Source organism: Hyperoodon ampullatus (genome assembly GCF_949752795.1).
Source record: "Hyperoodon ampullatus genome assembly, chromosome: 1".
NCBI lineage: Eukaryota > Metazoa > Chordata > Mammalia > Artiodactyla > Ziphiidae > Hyperoodon > Hyperoodon ampullatus.
Genome location: NC_136914.1, coordinates 80,236,628 through 80,258,751, shown reverse-complemented (window position 1 = coordinate 80,258,751; position 22,124 = coordinate 80,236,628). Strand labels below are relative to the sequence as shown.

The following is a 22,124-nucleotide window of genomic DNA, read 5'->3' as shown; positions in this document are numbered from 1 at the left end:
AGTCCAGGCTTCCAGCTACCACTGCCAGGGCTCCAGACATGTGAATAAACCCATCTTGGACTTCCCAGCCTCAGCACCATCTTACTGCAATGCATAACAGACCCAAAGCAAGATAAACCAAAGAACAGTCCACCTGAGACCCCAAACAACCCACAGAATCAGGAGAACTAGTAAAATGGCTGTTGTTTGGAATAGTTTGATATGAAGAAATAGATAACTGAAACACACAGCAAAATTCTATTTCAAGAAAAACAATATACAAACAAATGCTCATGGATTGGAATAATTAATATTCCATACTACCCAAGGTGATCTATAGATTCAATACAATCCCTATCAAAATCCCAATGGTACTCTTTATAGAAATAGAAAAAAATTTTCTAAAATTCATATAGAACCAAAAAAGACCCTGAGTAAGAAATATTGAGTAAGAACAAAGCTGGGGGCATCACATGTCCTGATTTCAAAATATATCACAAAGCTACAGTAACAACAGTATGGTACTGGCATAAAAACAAACATAAAGACCAATGGAACAGAGTAGAGAACCTAGAAATAAATCCACACATCTATAGCCAACTGATCTTCTACAAGAATACCAAGAACACACAATGGGGAAAGGCTACCCTATTCAATAAATGGTTTGGGGAAAACTGGATATTCATATGCAGAATGAAATTGGACTTATCTCACACCACATGCAAAAATTAACTCAAAATGGATTAAATACATAAACATCCTGACTGGAAGGAAAAACAAAACGTTCATTGTTTAAAGTCGATGCAAGAGAGTTTACATAGAAAACTTGAAGGAATTCTCGAAAACAAATATTAGAAATAATGAGAAGGTTTAGAAAGGCGGCTGGCTTCAATACCACTGTAGAAAAATCTAATGCATTCATATATAAATATTTATATGAGAAAACAAAAATTTTGCATATCATTTATAATAGCAGTTTAAACTATAAGGTATCTAGGAATAAGCCTAGCAAAGCATGTGTAGTACATATGTGGGACTTTGATAACACTTCATTGAAAGACATTATAAAACTACACAAATTGAAGCATATATTATAGGTAACAGATTTAAAGACTTAATATGCTAAAGATGTCATTTTTCTCCAAATTGACCCATACGTCAGAGGAAATTACTAGCAAAATCCCAACAGAGTTCGTTCTTGCGGACCTTAACAAACTGATTCTTTTTTTTTTTTTTTTTTTTTTTTTGCGGTACGCAGGCCTCTCACTGCTGTGGCCTCTCCCGTTGTGGAGCACAGGCTCCGGACGCGCAGGCTCAGCGACCATGGCTCACGGGCCCAGCCGCTCCGCGGCATGTGGGATCTTCCCGGACCAGGGCACGAACCCGTGTGCCCTGCATTGGCAGGCAGACTCTCAACCACTGCGCCACCAGGGAAGCCCAAACTGATTCTATTTTATATGAATGGGAAAGTTTCAATAAAAAGAGTTTGAATAAAAAGAATATGATATGGCTTACTTATCAGATATCGACTTTTTAATTATAAAGCCTTAATAACTATGACGGTGTTAGATTGGCTCAGAACTATGTAAAAAGACTGACCAATGGGACAACTCAGAAGAAGAAAACTTGTTATGTGACAGAGGAGGCTTTGCAGATTGTTAGGAAAAGAAAGAATCATTCAGTAAATCATGCTGGTAAAATGTTATCCACATGCAAAAAAGAGAATTCCTACCTCACACTGTATGTAAAAGTCAATATCAGATGGATTGAAGACTTCCTTGAAATTCAAACTTTAAAATTATAAGATAATAAAGAGGACCATTTTTATAATTTAGGAGATATAAGTATTTTAGGACTGGGCAAAAAGCACTGATCATAAAAGTAAAACATGATAAATCTGTCACATAAATATAAAAATACAGGCCACAAACTGGCAAAGGATTAACATTGAGACCATAAACAATCCTACAAATCAATGTAAAAAGTTCAAAACTGAGCAAAGAAATTAAGATACTTCACGTATAAGAAAACACAATGTCTAACAAAAGCCATTATGAAAGATGTCACATCCACTCGCCAGCTGCACTCCCTCGGTGAGCCCTCAGCCTCACCTCCTTTCTGTCGGCCCCCGCCCGTCCAGGGTCGCGAGCCCGGAAGTGGATAATGCTGTTCAGGGGGGGAGAGGACGAGGGGGGAAGGGGAAGTGCTTCCGGGGAAACGGGTCCCGGGTTGGTGTTTGTAAACTTGCCTCGGTTCCGGCGGGGGCGGTGGTGGCCACGGGGTTGGCACGGCGTGCTGCGGCCCGGAGGAGGGGCCGCGCGGTGGGGGAGACAGCAGGAGGCCGCGCCTGGCAGGTTTCTGAAACAGATCGTGAACTTCATCTAGAGAATTCAGCTGGATAACCAAGACTGGAAGACTCTTTTTCTTCAGACAGTAGGCAGGAGCCAGGCAGAGACCAGGGATTCTTGGAACATCTATCTTCCTTTTGGAGGACACTAAGTTCTGTTTGAAGACAAAGACAGTTCAGTATGGCAGCAGGACTGAAGGGACACGAAGGAGTTGTTACAGTGATTTGGTGACAGTTCTTCAAACAACAGTGTCTTAAGGAGAGGTGGATCGAGAAACTCCTAAACTTTTGGGTTGCATTAAGTGAGAAATCAGCATGGCTCAGGCAAGTCTCCTGGCTTGTGAAGGCCTAGCAGGTGTGAGTTTGGTTCCCACTGCAGCCAGCAAGAAGATGATGCTGAGCCAGATTGCCAGCAAGCAGGCCGAGAATGGAGAGCGGGCAGGTAGCCCTGATATGCTGAGGTGCTTGAGTCAGAGCCACCGAAAAGACAGCGATAAGTCCCGGAGCCGCAAAGACGATGACAGCTTGGCTGAGGCCTCTCATTCAAAAAAGACTGTTAAAAAGGTGGTGGTAGTGGAACAAAATGGTTCTTTTCAAGTAAAGATTCCCAAAAATTTTGTTTGTGAACACTGCTTTGGAGCCTTTAGGAGCAGTTACCACAAGAGGCACATCCTTATTCATACTGGTGAGAAGCCGTTTGAGTGTGACATATGTGATATGCGCTTCATCCAGAAGTACCACCTGGAGCGTCACAAGCGTGTACACAGTGGGGAAAAGCCTTACCAGTGTGAACGGTGTCATCAGTGTTTTTCTCGGACAGATCGATTACTCAAACACAAATGGATGTGCCAAGGGTGCCAGTCCAAGACTTCCGACGGGCAGTTTTCTCTATAGGCGCAAGGGGCCCCGGGTGGTGGGAGTGATCAGAAGATTCTACCGAAGAGCGCACCCCTCTGGTCTGATGGTCCCACCACCACCCCGTCTGTACCTGTCCCCCTCCTGGAGGAGTGGATCCAGGAGACCAGAAGAGTGCATCGGGGACAGCGGGCCCCAGAGCTTCAGCTCTGTAAATAATCTGTAATAATCTGAGACTATGAGTATCTCGGGGAAGTTCCTTCAGCATTCCTGGGTAGGGAAGCTAGTCCCTGGACCCTTGTCTGAGGTCATAGGTAGGGACCAAGACTGAAGTGTGGCTCCCACAACCTTGGACTCCAGCTGGCAGCTGAAGTGGAAAAGATCGGGGAGAAGGATTTGTTTGTTCTGTTCTTGTTTTTGTTTATCCAAAAACAATTTCAGCAGGTGCACTGTGGAAACAGGTAATATGGAGGTATAGAGTCCTGGTCAAAGTAGGGACTGTGGCTGGTCCAGCCCTCCCCCAAAATTGAGTTTGTAGTTGCAGTTGATCCTCAATGTTCCACAGCCCTGTACCTCATCTCCTGTTTGAAGGAGAATAGGATCAGGGATGGCAGCTGAGCTTACTTTGGTCTCCTTATACACTGTAGGGACAAAAGGAAGAACAGTGACAGGAGCAGACAAGGGCTGGATCCAAGAAGAGTGGACAGGTACCTCTCATTTCCTTTGGGGAAGAGCAAGAGTTGTGGCCATGGCTGTTGTAATGGCCCATGCCATACTGGTACCTAATGGGGTCAGCTCAAGTGCCTTCTGGAGGAAACTTGGGTGACAGTGGCCCGTGAAGCCCCTTTCCTTTCTCTCTTTGGGCAGTTGGTCTTGGAGATAGTTTTTGGCTACCTCGCTGATATTGACTCCTAAGCCAGACCGATGTTGAGCAGGAAGTCATGGATGTCAAAGTGGGTTCTCTCTCCTTGTGCCCTCTTAGGAGCAACCCAAGACTAGCCCCAAGTTGGGTAACAGCTGTTGAAGAAACGAAAGGAATTTGGTATCCCCTGACATGACTGTTGAGCAGTGTGAGCTCTTCTCCCTGCCCAAGTCCTATCACTGTATTCAGGTAGAGGAGATAGGGGTCTGGCCTTCAGTCCCAAAGAACAAGGTCTTGGCTTCCTTCTTGATGGCTATCCCTACCCAACCAAGAATTGCGGTGGGTGGGGATGCTGCAGAGAAAAAACTGAGGAGGAAACCTAACGTAGGTTTTACACTTAACTGTACTCTTTGCTCCTCTCTGCTCCGACCCCACACCCTGTCCAGCCCAAAAAAGCGATCGGGGGTTGTGTGGGGGTGTGTGTGTGTGGTATGTGAGTGAGTGTTTTTGTATGCTTGGAGATGGCATATTATTGAGCCAAACCCTTCTCTAGCCCTCAGCTCAGGGGAGGATGAGCATAAAACAGCCTCTCCTGACCACCTCCCCCACCCTAACAAATCTGAAGGGTGCTTGAGGTCCCAAGAGAAGCTGAAGAACTCAACTTAGGGGACTGGAGGGCTTTGTTTTGGAGGGGTTTTTTAAGATTGATTCAACAGCCTGGTGGTTAGGATGTTTCTAACCCAAACCAGGGCTTGTGAATATGAATTTTCTAAAGTGAAATAAAAACTCTCTTCCTGCTAAGGAAAGGATCCTTATAGGAGGTTCTGGGTTTGGTTGACTCCCCCCCAAAAAAAGAAAGATGTCACCTTCATTGTAATCAGAGCATTGCATATTAAAACCACATGAGATCCATTTTACACCTATTAAAATTTCCAAATTACAAAATCTGACAATATGCAAGGCTAGAAAATATAAAAAGCAATAGTGGGAGCATGAAATTTAGTTCTACCAGTTCGTAAAACTTGTAAAATTGTACATGTGCGTACCCTATGACTGCACATGACTTCTAGGTAGATACTCTAAAGAAGTGCTTACACAAATACACTTTGAGTGAAGAATAATCATAATAGTACTATTCGTTTTAGCAAAAAAATTGAAACTACCCAAATGTCCATCAGTAAGAACACTGATAAATAAAATACAAAGTTATTCAATAGAATATTATTTAGAAGTGAAAATGAAGTTTACACAATTATAAATGGAAAAGCAAGACTATAAGACTATGCACAGTAGGGTACCACTTTTACAAACAGTAAGCACAAAGAAAACCAAACAAGGTATTGTATAGTGATGAATAAAAATATATTGATAAAACTAAAAAATAAAAGCAAAGGAATGATTCATAATTTCCTAGTAGTGGTTAACTTTGGTGAGGATGAAGAGCAATTAGGGTAGCGAGGTAAGGGATGGGAAGGGGAGAGATAAGTAAGGAGATGTAATTGTATTGATAATATCTAATTTCTTAAGTTATGTGGTAGCTTTACAAGTTTCTCCATTTTATTATTTTTTGTGTTATGATGCATATATTGTACAAATATTCTTGTGTATGACTCACATATTACATTTTAATAAGATGATCTTAAAACCAAAGCATTATATAGAAATGGCATTTTTCATGCAAAAAATTTCCCATCTAACTCTCTAAAATATTTCTTGCATAATATGGAATAAGTTTCTATTTAAGAAATTAATTTCTCCTTTCATTACTGTCAAAAAATCTTTTCTGGATCATAATTAACTAACTCTCATCTTTTCCCCAGAAATCATTCACACATGAAGGAATGAACTGCAACAAAGACCTTTTATTCTTTATATTCAAACTATGTTTTGGCCTCAAATCGTTTTTGTCTTTTTAATCTTCTGAGGTATGGATCGCTTCATTGTGTTTCTATTTCCACAGAAAGTGTTCAACTGGCTTTCACCCTTTGATGAAAGAATGTTAAATAAATAGTTCACATAGGTTCTCATTTAATTGTTTTATGATACACTGGATGGGGAAAATGCACCGCCCATGTCTAGCTCTAATAGCAACAGAGCATATTATAACTTATCGATTTAGTATTGCCAGAAAGTATAGAAAATTAAAGACACAATTTACTTTTCCACAAATTTACTCATTAATTTATTTAATTCACCTAATTCAACTTAGCACCGACTATGTTATAATTATGCTGAGGGATGATAAATGGAAAAGGGAATTTAATAACACTATGGTGTGATTTAGGACATACAAAAGAATAGAGCTGGCACAAAGAGAGGAGTGTTCAATCACTCCTGGAGATCAGAGACTGTCTTGACAGATAAGGAAAGAGCTGAGCTTCAGCTTATAGAATAAATGAGAGTTCTTCAGCTAAACATGGTAGAAAAAGCGAAGAGATCATGTACTAAGGCAAAGAAGTGGAGAAGAAAAAAGAAATTGACACTGGCTAGTTGAATTGATGACAAATGGCAATCTTAGAATGCTGGATGAAATGTCACACACTCACACACACACACACACACAAGTTGGAGGAACTCAAAAGCTGGAAAGAAAATCCCCTAGATCTGGGGGAAAAAATCTCCAAAAGCTAGAATCCTCTTTCCTTCCTTGGGAACATGAGGGACTGATTCTGTGAATCCTCCCACCCTCATCAGCCTGCTCCCCCCAACCAACCATGCACACACACCAGATGTGTGCAGTCTAGAGTCTAACCTGTACTCATGCACATTAGATACAGCCTCCAGCTGTCAGCTGGAACTAACTCAGTCAAAAAACTGGAATCCCTAAAGGGCAACACTGGCTATGAAATGAGAAACAACAAAATCAACCAAAATCCCTTTGAACACTAGCTCAAGAAAGCAACAAAGAAGCACACAGAAGCTGCTCTGGGTGGAAGGGATGGGGAGAAGAAAAGCTGATCTGATCAAAAATTATAATCAATAATCAGAAATGAATTTCTAAGGCTAAGAGTCATAGAATGGAATTAGTATGATAGTTTACTAGATTAAGCATGATAATAGATAACATAGTTAATATCATGCTCATAGGTGATAGAATAATCTGAATGAAACTTTAAAAAAAAGTGTTTACAATGATTAAAGGAATAAAAGAAGAAATAGGAAGCATAATGAAACAAAAGAGTACCTTGGGAAAAGTTTTCTTAAGACCTTTAAAATATAGCAATAGCCTTCTAGAAATGAGAATTTTAATTAATAAAATGAACAGCTTAAACAATTGACAGTAAAATTGGTAATATATATAATAAATCTAAGGAAACCTCTGCAAATACAGCATATAAAGTATTAAAACATATTTAACATTAAGGTGGACAACAGAATAAATTATGTTTAGCCCATTTATATTTATTTAATATAACTGATGATTTTATTTATATGATATTTTCTCTTTAATGTCACCATGCTGTTTTCTTGTTTTCTTTCTGTAGCCACTTTGCCATATGAATTTTTACTTTTTCTTTTGCTTTTATATTACTTATATTCAATACCAGATATTTGAAAATAAGAATTACTCTCCTATTCTTGATTTCTTAAATTTTATTTTATCCTTAGCTCATTAATTTTATCTATTTATTTATTTTGCTAAGAATAAGTGAGTAGTACATTTTGTGAGCCCTTATATTAAAAAACAAAAAAAAACTTGTTTGTTAGGTGAAAACCCTAATTCCACAACATCTTCCCTTCAAATCTTTGAAGGGTTTAGTCCATTTTTCCTTGATATTTCATGCTGCAAAGAATGAGCATAGGTCTAGACTAATTTTATTCCTTCTTAATCTGTTTGTGCTGAATGGATGCTTTTAGAATTATGGTTTATTTAAATGTACATTTCAATTTGCCATGTTTTATCTAAGTATAGGTTTCTTTTTGGTAAATTTTGAAATCAACACTTTCTAACTCAAGGTTTTAATCAACATCAGAAAATCACATTTTCATGCCTTTGATTGTTGCTTCTTGTATGATTGTTTTGGTCTCTTTCAATGGTACTTATAATTATTAGGTTACATCACTTCTGATGAGTCCTTATCATCCCTTGGTGACTTTTCATCTGAGCTTTTTATCTTTGTATCTCATCCTGTTGTTCTTCATTCTTTTCCTGGTCTATCCTGATGGCTTTCTGTTTCTCAGAAATTTTGCTTATTGAATACTACTTAAACTTACAAAATAGATTTCTATAAAATCCTCCAGGTAACTGTAATTCTCATTATTCAAATTACTGTGAAATATCAGGATGATATTCTCTTTCCTTATTTCTATAGTTTGTTTTTTGTTATTTTTGTTCTTCTTTTGAAGTCTTGGTACTGATTGGTATTGTTTTTTTTTTCCTTAAGACATCATGGAGGACTTGGGTTTTTTCTTATCCTTGAAAATATTTTTCTGCCCACTTTCAATTTGGTCACTGTTTGAATCTCTTTCTTAGATCTAGAGGGCAGATCCATGTGCATAATTTCTAAACCAGTTTTCAGTGTCTAGTCGTTTTTACTGAGTATAATTTCTCTGGATGAAGGTGTAACCTACTCCTATCTGTGCTGATTGGATTTACAATGCTTTGAGTTGACTAAGTGTATGAAAATGTGCCACACTCCGAATGCATATCTTTTAGAGATCTTATCGCCTCTACCATTATCCCTATACTTCAGGCAATTTCATTTTTGGCAATGCAATACGCTGCCTCTAATTTCTTTCCACATTCTGCCCTGTTGTTTCTGAGGGATATGGAAATAAAGCAAAGGAGAGGCAAAGAAACACTGATCTAGTCACTTCCACAAATGATATCTGTGTATTACAGGGATACATTTTTATTCTCATTGGTATATATAGACTATGGGATCAACAATCAGGGACAGGCAAATTGGTTTTCTATTATCTTTCTGTCAAATAGACCTGCTTTGTTTTATGATGCAAAGTACATGTCAGGCACAAATTATTTTTATTAATCCTTTGCAATCTACTCTATAGACAGTAGAAATACTAGATTCTAGCAATAGGTTACCAGTCAGGATCAATTTTTAGAGTAAAGCTCTCATCTTTAATATATATATATGTATATATACATATAAAATGTATATGTATATGAAGTACATATTTCTATATATTTTAGGGGCTTTTGAAAGAGAATGTCTTAATCTGTTAGACTAATACATTTAAATAGGGAGCTCCAAGATATTTCTTCTTTTAAATCTTACCTTACCATGATATACAGGAACATGGATTCACTCAGTGCCAATTGGGAGAGATATATATATCCCAAGTAGCGAAAGCAGGTACAAATGGATCGTGTTTATATTTCTATGTTCTCTCTCACTTACCTAATACTAGGGAGAGTTTAATTTCATCTCCTAGCCACAACACAATGTTCTTCTATTGTCAGCTTCCTAAATTAGAAACAGTGGTAAAGAGCAAATAATCCACTTCTCTATTTCTAGTCTTGCAACCTCAAACTAAATAGATGATGGCTACATAGAGCCATGATTAAGAATAGAGATATGTTGAGTCCAGACCAAGCTTGCACACTTCTCACGTACAGTCCTTCCTTGGTATCCAGATGCAAGAGATTGATTCTAGGACCCCCAGAGGTACCAAAATCTGTGGATGATCAAGTCTCTTATGTAAAATGGCGTAGTCTTTGCATATAACCTATACACATCTTCCCATATACTTTAATCATCTCAAGATTACTTACAATACTTAATACAATGTAAATGGTATGTAAATAGTTGCCAGTGCATGGCAAATTCAAGTTTTGCTTTCAGGAACTTGCTAGAATTTTTAAAAAATATCAACCAACAGTAGGTTGAATCCTCAGATGTGGAACCTGGGGATAACTGTACAAGTTCTTAATCTCATTGAGTTTCAGACTTCTCACTGATAAAATGAAGGTAGGGTGGTGGGGAGATTGGATGAGATAATGTACATAAGGAACCTGGCAAATAGTAACTTTTTAATAATAGTTTTTATTTCTTTCTGAACTTGTTTCTCCCTCTGATGTTTTTTCAAAGAAAAAAATTTCCCTTTAGAACCAAAGAATAGAAAGGTCCCCTTCTTTTTTTTTTCCTTATTAGGAAAAAAAAAAGTAAGTATTAAATGAAAGGACAGAAAATAAGATCAGGGTTACTATTATTCAGTGTATCCTATTTGTTGTTAGCATTTCATTTCTGATTTCATTTCTGGCTGGTAACTCAATATGTATATTAGTTTTATTTGTGGGGATTTTTTTGAATTATAAAAATTAGGAGAGAAAGGAAACTGCCTATATGGCAAATATAGACTCAAATTTAATTTATTTTTAAAAAGATCAGGTTAATCTTTTCCCACATCAACAGAATGCTCTTAAACATAGAAATTACAATCATCATATCACATCTTTGTATTTAACCATATCATAAATTTTTTGAAAACAAGGATTAATTTTATCTCTTTTGTGTCAATCTTTTCACATAGCATACTTGTGAACCCGTTACAGCTAAAATAATTACCCTTCTGGATCCACAATATTTTATTTCCATATTAAAAATATTTCATCATATTTCAATACTGATATTTAAATACATCTGATTACACTTTTAATCATTTAAGTTTCTTTGTTTACCATCAAGTCAACTAGAGACATTAGGGTCTAACTCACCAGTTGAGGTATAAAGGTATGATTCTGTTTGTTGTGACACTAGCTGTTCTTTTATGATCTATCTCAGACCCAAGATTTTTTTTATCAGGGTGTGGAGAACAAGGTAGGAATACAGTGATTGGCTTCTGGAAAAGATGTGTTGATGGGTGCTGAACATGAATCAGAGGGCTTGTGGATAGTACTGAGTAGGAAGTATCTTGCTGAGTTTTTAAATATGCCACCAGAGATGGGTCAATTGGTTGGACCTATACAAAGAAAAAATAGATATATATTCCTAATTTTAATAGCAGAAGATACAAAGTATCAGCACATTTCTAGGTCAATTTCCTGAGAATTTAATAGAGCATAGTTTTATACATTTTTCTCTACATTGTTGGTTGGAATCTACACTATATTAATTTTTAAAAGATCACAGGATTTGGTCTTCTTTTTACAAAGTCTTTCTGAAATCTAGGTTCCTTGCTCTATGTTATAAATAACTGAGAAACACTCTTAATTGTAGGCAAAAAAATGACCTAGAAAACAAAATAGACATTTAATATAATTTCTAATTAGAACTATTGTTAGATCAAGTGATCTTCAGAAACTAGAAAAACAAGACTATATTTATTTGTTTCCTCTCACATAAGAATGGCTGATAAAAATAGCTAGCATGATTCCAAAATTTCAAAGTTTATGGAAAATATTCATGAATAAATTGTATATAATATGATTTCTTCCTAACTTTTCTTCTTTGCTTACCACTTATGGTAACAACTGGGAGAAATTAGGAGAGCATGAGGGAGAGTTAGGCTAGAAGGAAATATTGAGGAAATATGTCTTCTAAAATGTACATTGATATGTCATTGTACACCTTGTAAATAATGTTTGTATGTATTCTCATCCCAGAAAAGTACTGTTTAATAATTAAATATAACCAAATATTTACAATCATAAGTATTTTCATTGATTAGCCTCTCTTTTAACCATCCTCTCAGGTGGAAATCTTGAATCATATGAAAGTCCCAATGTCTGGCATTAATTCTATCATAGATACTCAACGTTTGTTTTTGTCAACAAATATCATAAATAAAACAACACAAAAAATTAGCTAGAAAAAGCTTTAAAATAAGACAGGGATTTATTTTGGAATGAGATTTAATATGCTCCAAATCATCACTATATCAATGATGACACTGTAAGTTAGGTCATTAAAAGTATAAGAATTCATTTACTGTTATATTAAATATTTGTATCTTCTCCAACCTTTTCAGATGATGTTTGATGACCCACAAAATCTAGGAGAAGAAACTCACCAGTTTTTAATATTTACCTTTAGTTGTACGAGTACTGATGAGCTGAAAACTCCTGGAGGGTAATTTAAGGATATTTGAGAATCTATGCTTGGCTTAAGAGTAAGGCCTTTCTTTGTTACTGTAAAGGACTCTTTCTTTAAACAAGACACAACAGAAAAGATACCCAACTTATAAACTTTCACTTCAGCACAGGTGACCTGTGTGGATTTAAGGACATTAAGACAATGACATTAAAGGACATTAATAGTGCATTGCTCTGGAAGTACATGCTGTACATATTCTCTGGCTGTGGGAAAAAACAACAACAACAACAACTATATGCTGTCCTTGTAATCTCCCACAATTGAGAATTACCTCATTAACCCCAAATGGATGGTCCTTTCATGAGATGAAGTAGAAGTAGAAGTAGATACTAGGAGTTTCTCAAATTTGAACTACACGATAGAAAATAAATAAATAAATGTATTTTAAAATTTAAATTATTCCCCCCAAAAGGTAAACAGATAATGGGCAATCAAATTTAGTGTTTTCACAAATATTAATTATATCTGGAATCCTATCCTCCTTTACCAGAATGGACTTGGACTTTAAATATTGGCCTTTATCCAGAAGATTTAACAATGTTTTAGGAATTCCAAGGACTGAAAAATTTCATCATTTGGGTAGTTTACACAAATCCTACAGCACCTGTACTATCAGCAAATTCTTCCTGCTGACAATTCACTATCTCTTGATAAAGTCATTTTCTCTATTTCTCTCTTCCATGCAGGGGGAGCAGATGATTGCAAAGAGACACATTTGTGTTTCTTTTTTATATAGTGACATTTAAATTTGGAATGCATATATGCAGGGACATATTCAAGCTTTTTTATCACAAAAAAAGGAATTGAGTACATAAATGAAAACAAAATTATCTACTCATATAATCACCAAAGCTTAAAACGAAGAGGAAGACTTAGAAGTAATCTGGTCTATTCATGCTTCCCTAAACACCAGCTGGGCTCCACCCAGGCATGAGAGGATAATCATGCAGACACACACAAAAACATTTCAGGGACAGTAACAATGGAAAATAATCTATCATTTGAAAACTGACTAAGGAAGAGATTTCACAATGTCATGTCATGAATCCATTGTTGGGAAAATTCAGGGCATGATGGATGTTCTTAATTGGCTGGAGAGAAAATGGTGAGAGGTAAGAAAGAAAGGTTTTCTGGGAACTCATTATGGTTGCCATGCAGTTAGAGTACATTTGGTAGGTTCTGGGGAAATGGAAGGGTTTTTAAGCAGGGAAGTGTCAAGAGCAGAACTCTGATGATGGTTTATCTGACTCCAGAATTAGAATTCTTAAATGTTGTATGAACCACGTAAAAATTTGGAAGGAACCTAGAGTTTAAATTTTCTTGAGCTAAATATAGGGATAACAACCATTAGAAAACTATAAAAGAAAAGTATATGCTTTTATTTTTTTCAGTAGACAATGGCTCTCTTATTTTTTTCTTTTACATTTTCTATTTACTAATCATCTTGCCTACCCATTTGGTGAAAAGCATATGTGCTATGAACTGTTTTTGTTTTTATTATGATAGTCACACAGACGGGTCAATATTAAAAAGCCACACATAAGGGCAATGATAACTAGACTATTATACTTACAGACTTCCTAGGCTAAATATAAAATGTTTTAGTTGCATGAATTGGCATAAATAATTAGAACAGGCTTAGTTTTCATATTCAACTGTATAACTTTGTTTGGAACTCAGAAAAGACCCAAATCAGAAGAGATAAATTAAAAATAACTGTTTACATGTGTGGCATTTTCTTTACATTTATTCCCTGCCCTCTTCCTCAAATAATGATAGCTTATATAAGATGAAAAGACAAATATTTTAATTATTTAAAAGTAAGTTCAGTGATCCACAGAAGAACCTTAAACTTTAACTCCCATCAACTCTATGCTAAGTTTAATAATTATGTATATATTCTTTCCTCAAAACATATGAATTTGTCACCATGGATGGCTTGAGAGTAATTATAAGAAAGTTTACCATGAAAATGATAATTTATTAACTACTAACATGTGTTTATAGACTTCCTTTTATCTTCTTAAGTGTATTTTCTCATTTAATCCTTATCACTCTCTCCGTTAGACACTATTATTGTATTCATTCTTTAGATGAAAAAAATTAAGTCATATCAAGGTTACATAATTTAGTCAAGTTCACATAGCAGGAAAGTGTAGGAACCAAACTTCAGACCCAGCCAATCTTCTGCAACAACCCAGATCCTAACTACCACATATACTCTTTTCCACGTACAGACTAATAACTAGACTTAATAACTATCTCAAGGCATACACATATACACACACACAAATTGTTTAGTTTTTACATATTTTCCCAACCCATGAATGATAAAAATAAAGCTGTCATCTAGGTATTCTAGAATTCTTAAATTTAGACAGAGGTCCATCCCATTAGAAATGTTAGTCTAAATCTAGTCTAAGGTGTGAAGCTAATTAAACCATGATGTTGGCTTTGCTTCCCAGGCAAAAACTATAACACTTGCTGGGTCTTAGACTCAAGTTCTTCACTCCCAAATTTGACCAATAAGCTCTGCTCTTTTATCTTTATGGATAGCAAAACAAAACAAAACAAAACAAAACAAAAACACATGAATTCACCAGCATAAATCTTAACAACCCTTCCATTTTATACCAATGGAGTAATTGTATCTGTACTATGATCTGGTAGTCTGAGTAATAGTTAGAAGTCAAACAGCAAATGTATGTGTAGTCAAGGATTTACCAACCTTGTAACTTCTTCTCATTCCTTCCAGGGAATTTGGAGTCAGGTAACTTGATTGAAGGTCTACATCAGACACTTTCACCATGATGTCTCTGTAATTTCCCCTGTAATGTGCAGTAAATGGAATGGCAACGCATAGTGGAAATGGAATTCTCTTTTCCATATCTGAGCACTCTACAGTGATAACATTGCTGACCAATTCTTCATTATCACTCACTATTAAGGAACTCATGTTATTAATTATCCAGCATTCTAGATGTTGTAGAACATTGGATGGTGCTGTAATATAACAAGACACTTGGGTGACAGTATCATCACTCAGCACATCAAGATACCTGCAGGGGAAAAAAGGACATCATTTTTTCAAATATTTGATTTATAGACTGTATAGTGAAATGCCTAAGAGCACAAGCTCTAGAGACACGTTGTCATGGTATGAATCCCTGCTCTCCCACTTAGTAACTCTGTGACCTTGGGCAAGATTCTTAACCTCTCTATGCCTCAGTTTCCTCAACTGTAAAATAATGATAAAATAATGCCTATCTCGTAGGAAGACTGAGAATTAAATGAACTATTATACAGTAAGTAATTAAAAAGCTGTGCCTGGCACATAGAAAGTACTATATATATTAAGCTATTGTTACTATTGTTATTACTATTATTATTTAAGCAGACAATTCATTCCCATTTTGTTCACTTCAAATATAAATCTGAAGATTGCTGAAGCTTCTTGATAAACCAAGTACTAGTGCCTGAATAGTCTTCTAAATTTTGAGGAAAGGTATAGATATGGTACTGGAATTGTTTATTACATATTTAAGAAAAATAGAGAAAGGTACAAAAGTACTGTGAATGTATGTTTAATCAAAGTAAATAGAAACCGAATATTTACAGTTCTCAAAGAATCAATACAAAAACTGATTTTGACAATTGGTTTTACTCTTGCTTTTTGTACCATCACCTTTGCCTAAGATTTTAGAGTCTTATAAATTTGAATTCAATTTTGAGATCAGTCACTTACTATTTGTTTGACCTTTAACATCAACTATTATTATTAAAATGGCTAATATTTTAGATCTTTCTATGTACCAGGTTTTAGGCTATACATTATTTCTTTCAAATCCTTACACCATGGGTATGAGGTACTACTCACCCATGGGCAGGTACTACTGTCATTACTATTTTACAGATAAAGAAACTGAAGTTTAGAAATTTTAACTTGCTGAGGATCACACAGATGGTAAGTTGTAGAATCAATAAATGAGTCCATCTATCTTTAACACAAAAGCCCAAACTTTCTAATATAATATCATACTTCCTCAAATCATTCCAAAACACTGGTTACTTTATCCATTACAAACTGTAACGAATACCAGATCCACAATAATGTGAGGGTTGAATGAGATAAAATATTTCAGCTTCTTATAATTGTGGGTTAACATAAAAGAGTGTTCAATAAATGTTAGCTCTCTATATTAAAACTACCAGCTTGCATTTCCTCTCTTCTCACTATTTCTCACTTCATACCAGTGAAATGATTGAAATATAAACAATGTCAAAGAGAAATAAGAGGATCTTTATAAAATGCAGCATTAATATCAAGTTCTAGAATAATCAGCTTTCAACTATTTTTCAATTAGTAAATTGAATGTTATAGTGCCCCTTAACACAGAAATCTAGAAAATATGTTGAAATTTCAGAGAGGGTTATTTATTTATATTTACAATTCTGAACCCATAAAGTTAGAAGGAATAGAAAATTATCCAGCACATGGGTCTGTTTGAGTCTTCTCTGATCATGGTGATAATGGTATTTCAGAAAATTAGATACATTGTTTAATATAAGATACAATGTTCCAGTCTTTTTTTAAATCATCATAGCATTACTTTATTCATAAATTAATTTGTTTTTAATATCATAAAATAGACAGTGTTCAAATTTCCCATTGTTGTTTTTAGTTTCTTTTATCTGGATCCAAATAAAAGCCACAAATTGCAGTCAGTAGAACGGGTATTTACGTCTTTTGCATTATATATGTTTCCCCTCAATTTCTTCTGTCCTTCCTTCCTCCCTCCCTCTCTCCCTCCCTTCCTTCCTGCCTTTTGGTCTTACTATCACTCTCTTGGTCTCTTGCTCTCAGGCTGGGGGAATACTACAGATCCAGTCTTGTATAATTTCAAAAACAACTCTCTTTTGTGCCCTGGAAACCCAATTCAATACACTCTTCTTGCAAAAGACTGACAGACGAAGTAGGGCAAGGGGCCCTGTAAATGCTTCCATTTCCCCTAGACCTAATCAAATAGATCTAGTCCAGCCACTAAAATAATCACATTGGTTTATTCTAGTGTCGTTTCCCTTTGTATACACTAAGACAACTACCCTGGAAGAGATAGGCTTTTTTCAAAACACTCTCCAGTGAGGAATCACAACAGATTGTGAGCTAGATTTGTTTATGACTCTCATCTTTCTTGTGGCATGATGGCTTCCTAGCCTGAGGAACTGCAATGAGTAGTCATCTTCTGAAACATGCAAGCCAAGCAAAATTGGTTTTCATGCCACAAAGAGGAAATCACTAACTAGGAAACACCTAAAGGAGGTGTTAGAGGGAGTGGTTCAGCAATGACTCATTAGTTGATGCTTTGAGTCATTTCTGAATGTGAGGATATGAAGTGTTAATATTTTTCTCAAGTGAAATGGGTAACCGCATATTGACTATTTTCATAGTTGTTTTGCAGGAGCAGTAAGCCTTTCACACCAAGGGGGTCTTTCATGGGTTAAATATTACTCCTATGACACCTATAGAATTCATTAGATTTTCAGACATGCAGGGAACCTTTCAGCTAAACCAGCTCAACCTCTTCATTTTATAGATGAGACAACTAAGGTCAAAGCGAGCAAAATGACGTGCCTGAGATCATAGACTCATTCATTGTGTTGTCCTGGAAATGGTATTGTATTCTGAAAGAGCAGACAGGGGATAAGTGAAGTTTGGTGGTGTGTGGGAGTGGAGAAAGTGAGGGTTGTTGGGGGTGAAATAAATCAACATACTAATATTTAGCTGAGAGTGAACATCTGCCAAGCAACAAGGTGCTAGGCCCTTTAGGTGATTTTCTCATTTGACCTTACCAAATAATCCCAGCAATAATTTCTATAAATAAGAAAATGGGGCTAAGAAATGGAACAAGTTGCCCAGGGTCACAGAACTAGTAAGTAATAAAACAGGAGATAAATTTAAGTCTTTCTGTCTCCCAAACCAATGATTTTTTTTTATTCCCCATTACCTTCTAAGGGTCTTAATTTTACTGTGAAAATATGGCTTGTGAATATTTTAATTTATTTGGACAATTATGGATTATTATCCCCTTGTATAGGGGAGATAATTCACAAAATAGATCAGACAGTTTCAACATATTTTTTCGAAGTTATGGGCTCTTTGAGAATCTGGTGAAAGCTCTGGACCATCTCCAAGGAGATAAAGTAGGTGTGAAAATATACATTCAATTTTAACAACCTCCTGAAGCTTATCCATGAGCCCTCCCAGAGTTCTACAGATACGGGTTAAGAATTTATGATGATTTATAAATAAGATAAATGTGAGAATTCATTTGAGAATATAAATAAAATAAATCTGAGGCTTGGAAATTCTCTTCTAATATTTGAACTCTGCAGTCTCCTAGTTTTTTCTTATGATAATCTAAAGAGTAGTGATTTAGGAATGTGTCCATGTTCTTGACAATTGTTCATTTTAAATACTTTCTTATGCGGTCAATTCTTTCTTCCTTTAAAGAAACCTTTAATATTTTTCCTGAGACTATAAGAAACAAACAATATTAGTAATAGCAGCCATAAACATTTTTATGGGAGTAATTTAAACTGAATTATTGATTTGTAATATCCTTTGGAGATCTGAAATGTAGATATAAAATTTTATTCATGTATAAATATTGTTTTATATACAAGTAGAAACACACTTATAAGCAGGAATATACAAGCACCTCTCACATTGCATTTACTTAGTCCTTTTCCATGATGTTATGCTTTTGCTTTAGACTCTCTGAATCACTGGGAAGAGGACTATTCCCATATTTACTGGAGATATCACATGTTATTGAGGATGTGGTAATCTCTTCACTTTGGCTTTCTGAGGCCTCTTGAATTTCTCTTTCTCTTGTCTGGATTATGTCATGCATCTCTTCCCTGTTGCCATTTATGTTCTCAACAGTCATGTGTTCTATTTGTTTATCATCTTCATTTTCTGCATTATCTGGGAACATTTTGTTCTGTGACTCTTCTTACCCTGTTACATCTCCCTTCAATGATGTATTATTTTCTTTTCCCACTAGTTCTGAACTCCTATGTATTTTTTTTTTAACTGGACCTGGTTTGTGTAATGACTTTCCTCTCCATTTGTGGGAGAAACAGTAGCTGTTTCTATGACACTTTGTTCCCCTCTTGCAGCAATGTCTGTTGCTTTGATATCTTGAATGGCAGACATTGTCTGCAGTGGAGTACATTCATCATGCATGCTGCATAAATTACACATCTTTTCTTCTTTCTTTAGAAATGTAGCAGTGCTCCCCAAATATTCACTTCTTTTCATGAGACAATCTATGAATGCAATGATTTCTACACACATATACACACAGAGACACATTAAAAAGAGTAAATACAAAACTAAACCAAATTATGTTTCTCCACTGACATGTAATGAAATATGGAGAAATCACCCTAGAAATCTACAGAGACCCTTACTAGGCTTTTAAGCCTACCTCCCTTCTGAAGAAGTCATTTGCACAACTTTAATTCTTTTAACACATCTAGAAGTTGGGGATAAATTGCTTTTTAACATAGTAGAAAAGACTAAATCTAATCCCTCTTGCTTGTGAAAATGCTTTGAATATTTGCAGAAAGATATCATGACCCCCCTCCATAAGATGCCATTCAACTGAAGTCAATATCTCCCTCAGTCATTCCTCATTTGGTATGATTCTGAGAATTGTTTTTCTTCTTTGGATGTACTATGCAGTTTATCAATGATCCACATATAATTATTCACCTAAAGTTTAGCAGAGCTCTCCAGATGAGACTTGGGTAGTAGACATACCATAGCTACATTATTTCTGCTGATGCAGATGCTGTATTTTATTTGTTTATATTTTATTTGTTTGCTATTATGATTGGATTAGGTTTATACTACTTCTCCTGCTGGACTTGTGATGACTGGAAATTTTCAAATGAGTCTTTCAAAAATAGCTCTAATTATATCAATTCTCTGATTAGAACCTGGCTACTCAAGGACTAATAAACCAAGTGAAGCCTCTTTGCTCTGGTGTAAACCCTTACCATGTTCTGATCTGATATAATCTCTCACTCCATCCCCATTTCTTATTATTTTCCTATTTGTTCATTCCTCCTCTCCTCACAGCTGGGGTCACCTGATGGCTTCTTACAGGCTTAGCAACTCTGCAATCTTTAGAATTCAATTCTGAACTCAAGAATATGTAACTTAAGGCCCTATAGCTCAGTGTTTTCAAAATCAACAGTAAATCATCTTTAACTAGTCTAGCCTTATCATTGGGCTCCAGTTCTGACAAGTTGTTTTTTTTGTCTTGTATCTGAGACCCTGTCTTTATTTTGAACTCCTATTCCGGTAGCTGAGTCATCATCATTTTCCATGAATGATCATTTGTGTTGCCTAGGACCACATTCAGTTCTCTCCAGAGATTCCATTCCTGGCTATGAGATCCAGCTGATGGTCTCTAGGTCATGCTGCCTTTGGACAGATTTCCCTCATGTCCACAATCTGCCCTCTAGACTGAATTTCTTAACATTATCTGGATTCCTGATTGATGATACCTACCTGCTTGCCTTGACACTACATTATTTAGAGTTAGATTTGATGATGCCACCTATCTCCTTATCTAGAGTAACTTGTTGTTGTCTGACATCATAGACATCAGATACCATGTTCTTCCTGCCATGCTGTATTTCGCATCCATAACTGGCCCTATTCCCAAGAACCTGCACCCCACTTCGTGTGTGTGGGGGTCTAATTTCATATCTCATTCCATCCCATTCTTCCCAGTGTTTTTTCAATTAACAGGTTCAAGTTCAAATAAGTCTAAAAATAGAGTGTCATACTCCAATATGAAAAAACTGCTTGTCCTGCCTCACACTAATCCTATATTTTCCTACTTCTAAGTGTTGGGTCCTACTAATAACATCTCTGCTGGAATGCTCTTTAAGGCGCCCAGTTTCTGGCTGCATAAATTCATTCCTTAAGCTTCAGATTAGATACTGCATTTGTGCTAGTGAAATTCCCCACTCTAAAAATGGAACCTCACCTATTTCTGAAGACTTAACGCATTTCATTTTTATGTCTCTAATGGAATTAGCCTCAACGTCCCTTGCATTATTGTGCAATTGCCTTAACTGATTTCCCATGTTAAATTGTTAGTCCCTTGTGGACAGAGACTCTATTCTGGTTTTTGTATGCTCCTTAGCGCTCTCACAGTGGTTACTCAATCAATATTTCTTAGAGAAAGAATAAAGGAAATACTTGCCTTGTCTCCAGGTACAATGATTCTCTTTGTCAAGCAGTACATACAGCTGCTGGCAGGTGGAGTGCAGAGTCCCTGCAGTGTGTTCCAAGAGTTGGTGAAGGGCCTCACTGAGTTCTTGACCCAGAAAGACCACTGTGGCTATCCAAGTGGCCCCGCCAGCCCCTTCACAATGGTCTTCACCCAGGAGCGCCTGCTTTAGCATCAGGTTTTGTCTCCAAATCTGCTTCAATATTTGGCCTAGTTTACCTGAGCCTATGTCTTCTGTATCCATTTTGTGCTCCACAGGTGGGATGTTTCCTAACAGCAAAGCCTAAAGGTTTAGCAAATTCAAGCTTGGCTGTGGTTTTTTTCTTCTAAAATCTAGGAGATGATCCAAGTCAGCTAGCCAAGTGCTTTCCTGCAACATAATAGTTTATTCAGCTTCTTGTTGACCAGTGAAGTTACTAGGTGACCAAAGGAGGGACATTCCTGCACTGTGGGTACTATGTACAGAATAGATTAACCACAGGGATGGAGTTAGCTCACACAATCCCACTTTACATGTAAGTTTTACACTTTCGATATACTATGGAAGCCTCATATACTTTTCAAGTTTTGAGGCAACAAAATATGAATTCTGTGGTAGGATGAGGAGTATATTAATCAAAGGTGAACTCTTTTAAAAATACTGCTAATAATAACTCTATATGAAACTCAAAAATACTTATGAATTAACTAATATGTTGTCTGAATTGCTT

General features: G+C 36.2%; 2 protein-coding genes across 2 annotated transcripts in view; one reads left to right on the top strand and one right to left on the bottom strand.

Moving 5' to 3' along the window:
• The window catches only part of DTHD1 (death domain containing 1), a gene marked incomplete at both ends in the record, with an annotated part of 77,758 nt that extends 56,100 nt beyond the window's left edge, over positions 1 to 21,658 (bottom strand). The window contains 7 exon segments of the mRNA XM_079723237.1: positions 10,723 to 10,967; positions 12,035 to 12,214; positions 14,829 to 15,159; positions 18,842 to 19,116; positions 19,120 to 19,196; positions 19,199 to 19,450; positions 21,388 to 21,658. Coding sequence (XP_079579363.1) covers positions 10,723 to 10,967; positions 12,035 to 12,214; positions 14,829 to 15,159; positions 18,842 to 19,116; positions 19,120 to 19,196; positions 19,199 to 19,450; positions 21,388 to 21,658 — 1,631 coding nt within the window.
• Positions 2,642 to 3,220, top strand: LOC307067059 (zinc finger protein 740-like; the record flags this gene model as incomplete). The annotated part of the gene is made up of 1 exon (XM_079724333.1): positions 2,642 to 3,220. One exon carries the CDS (start codon positions 2,642 to 2,644, stop codon positions 3,218 to 3,220), a length of 579 nt encoding a protein of 192 aa, XP_079580459.1.
• Positions 21,659 to 22,124: the final 466 nt, after the last annotated feature.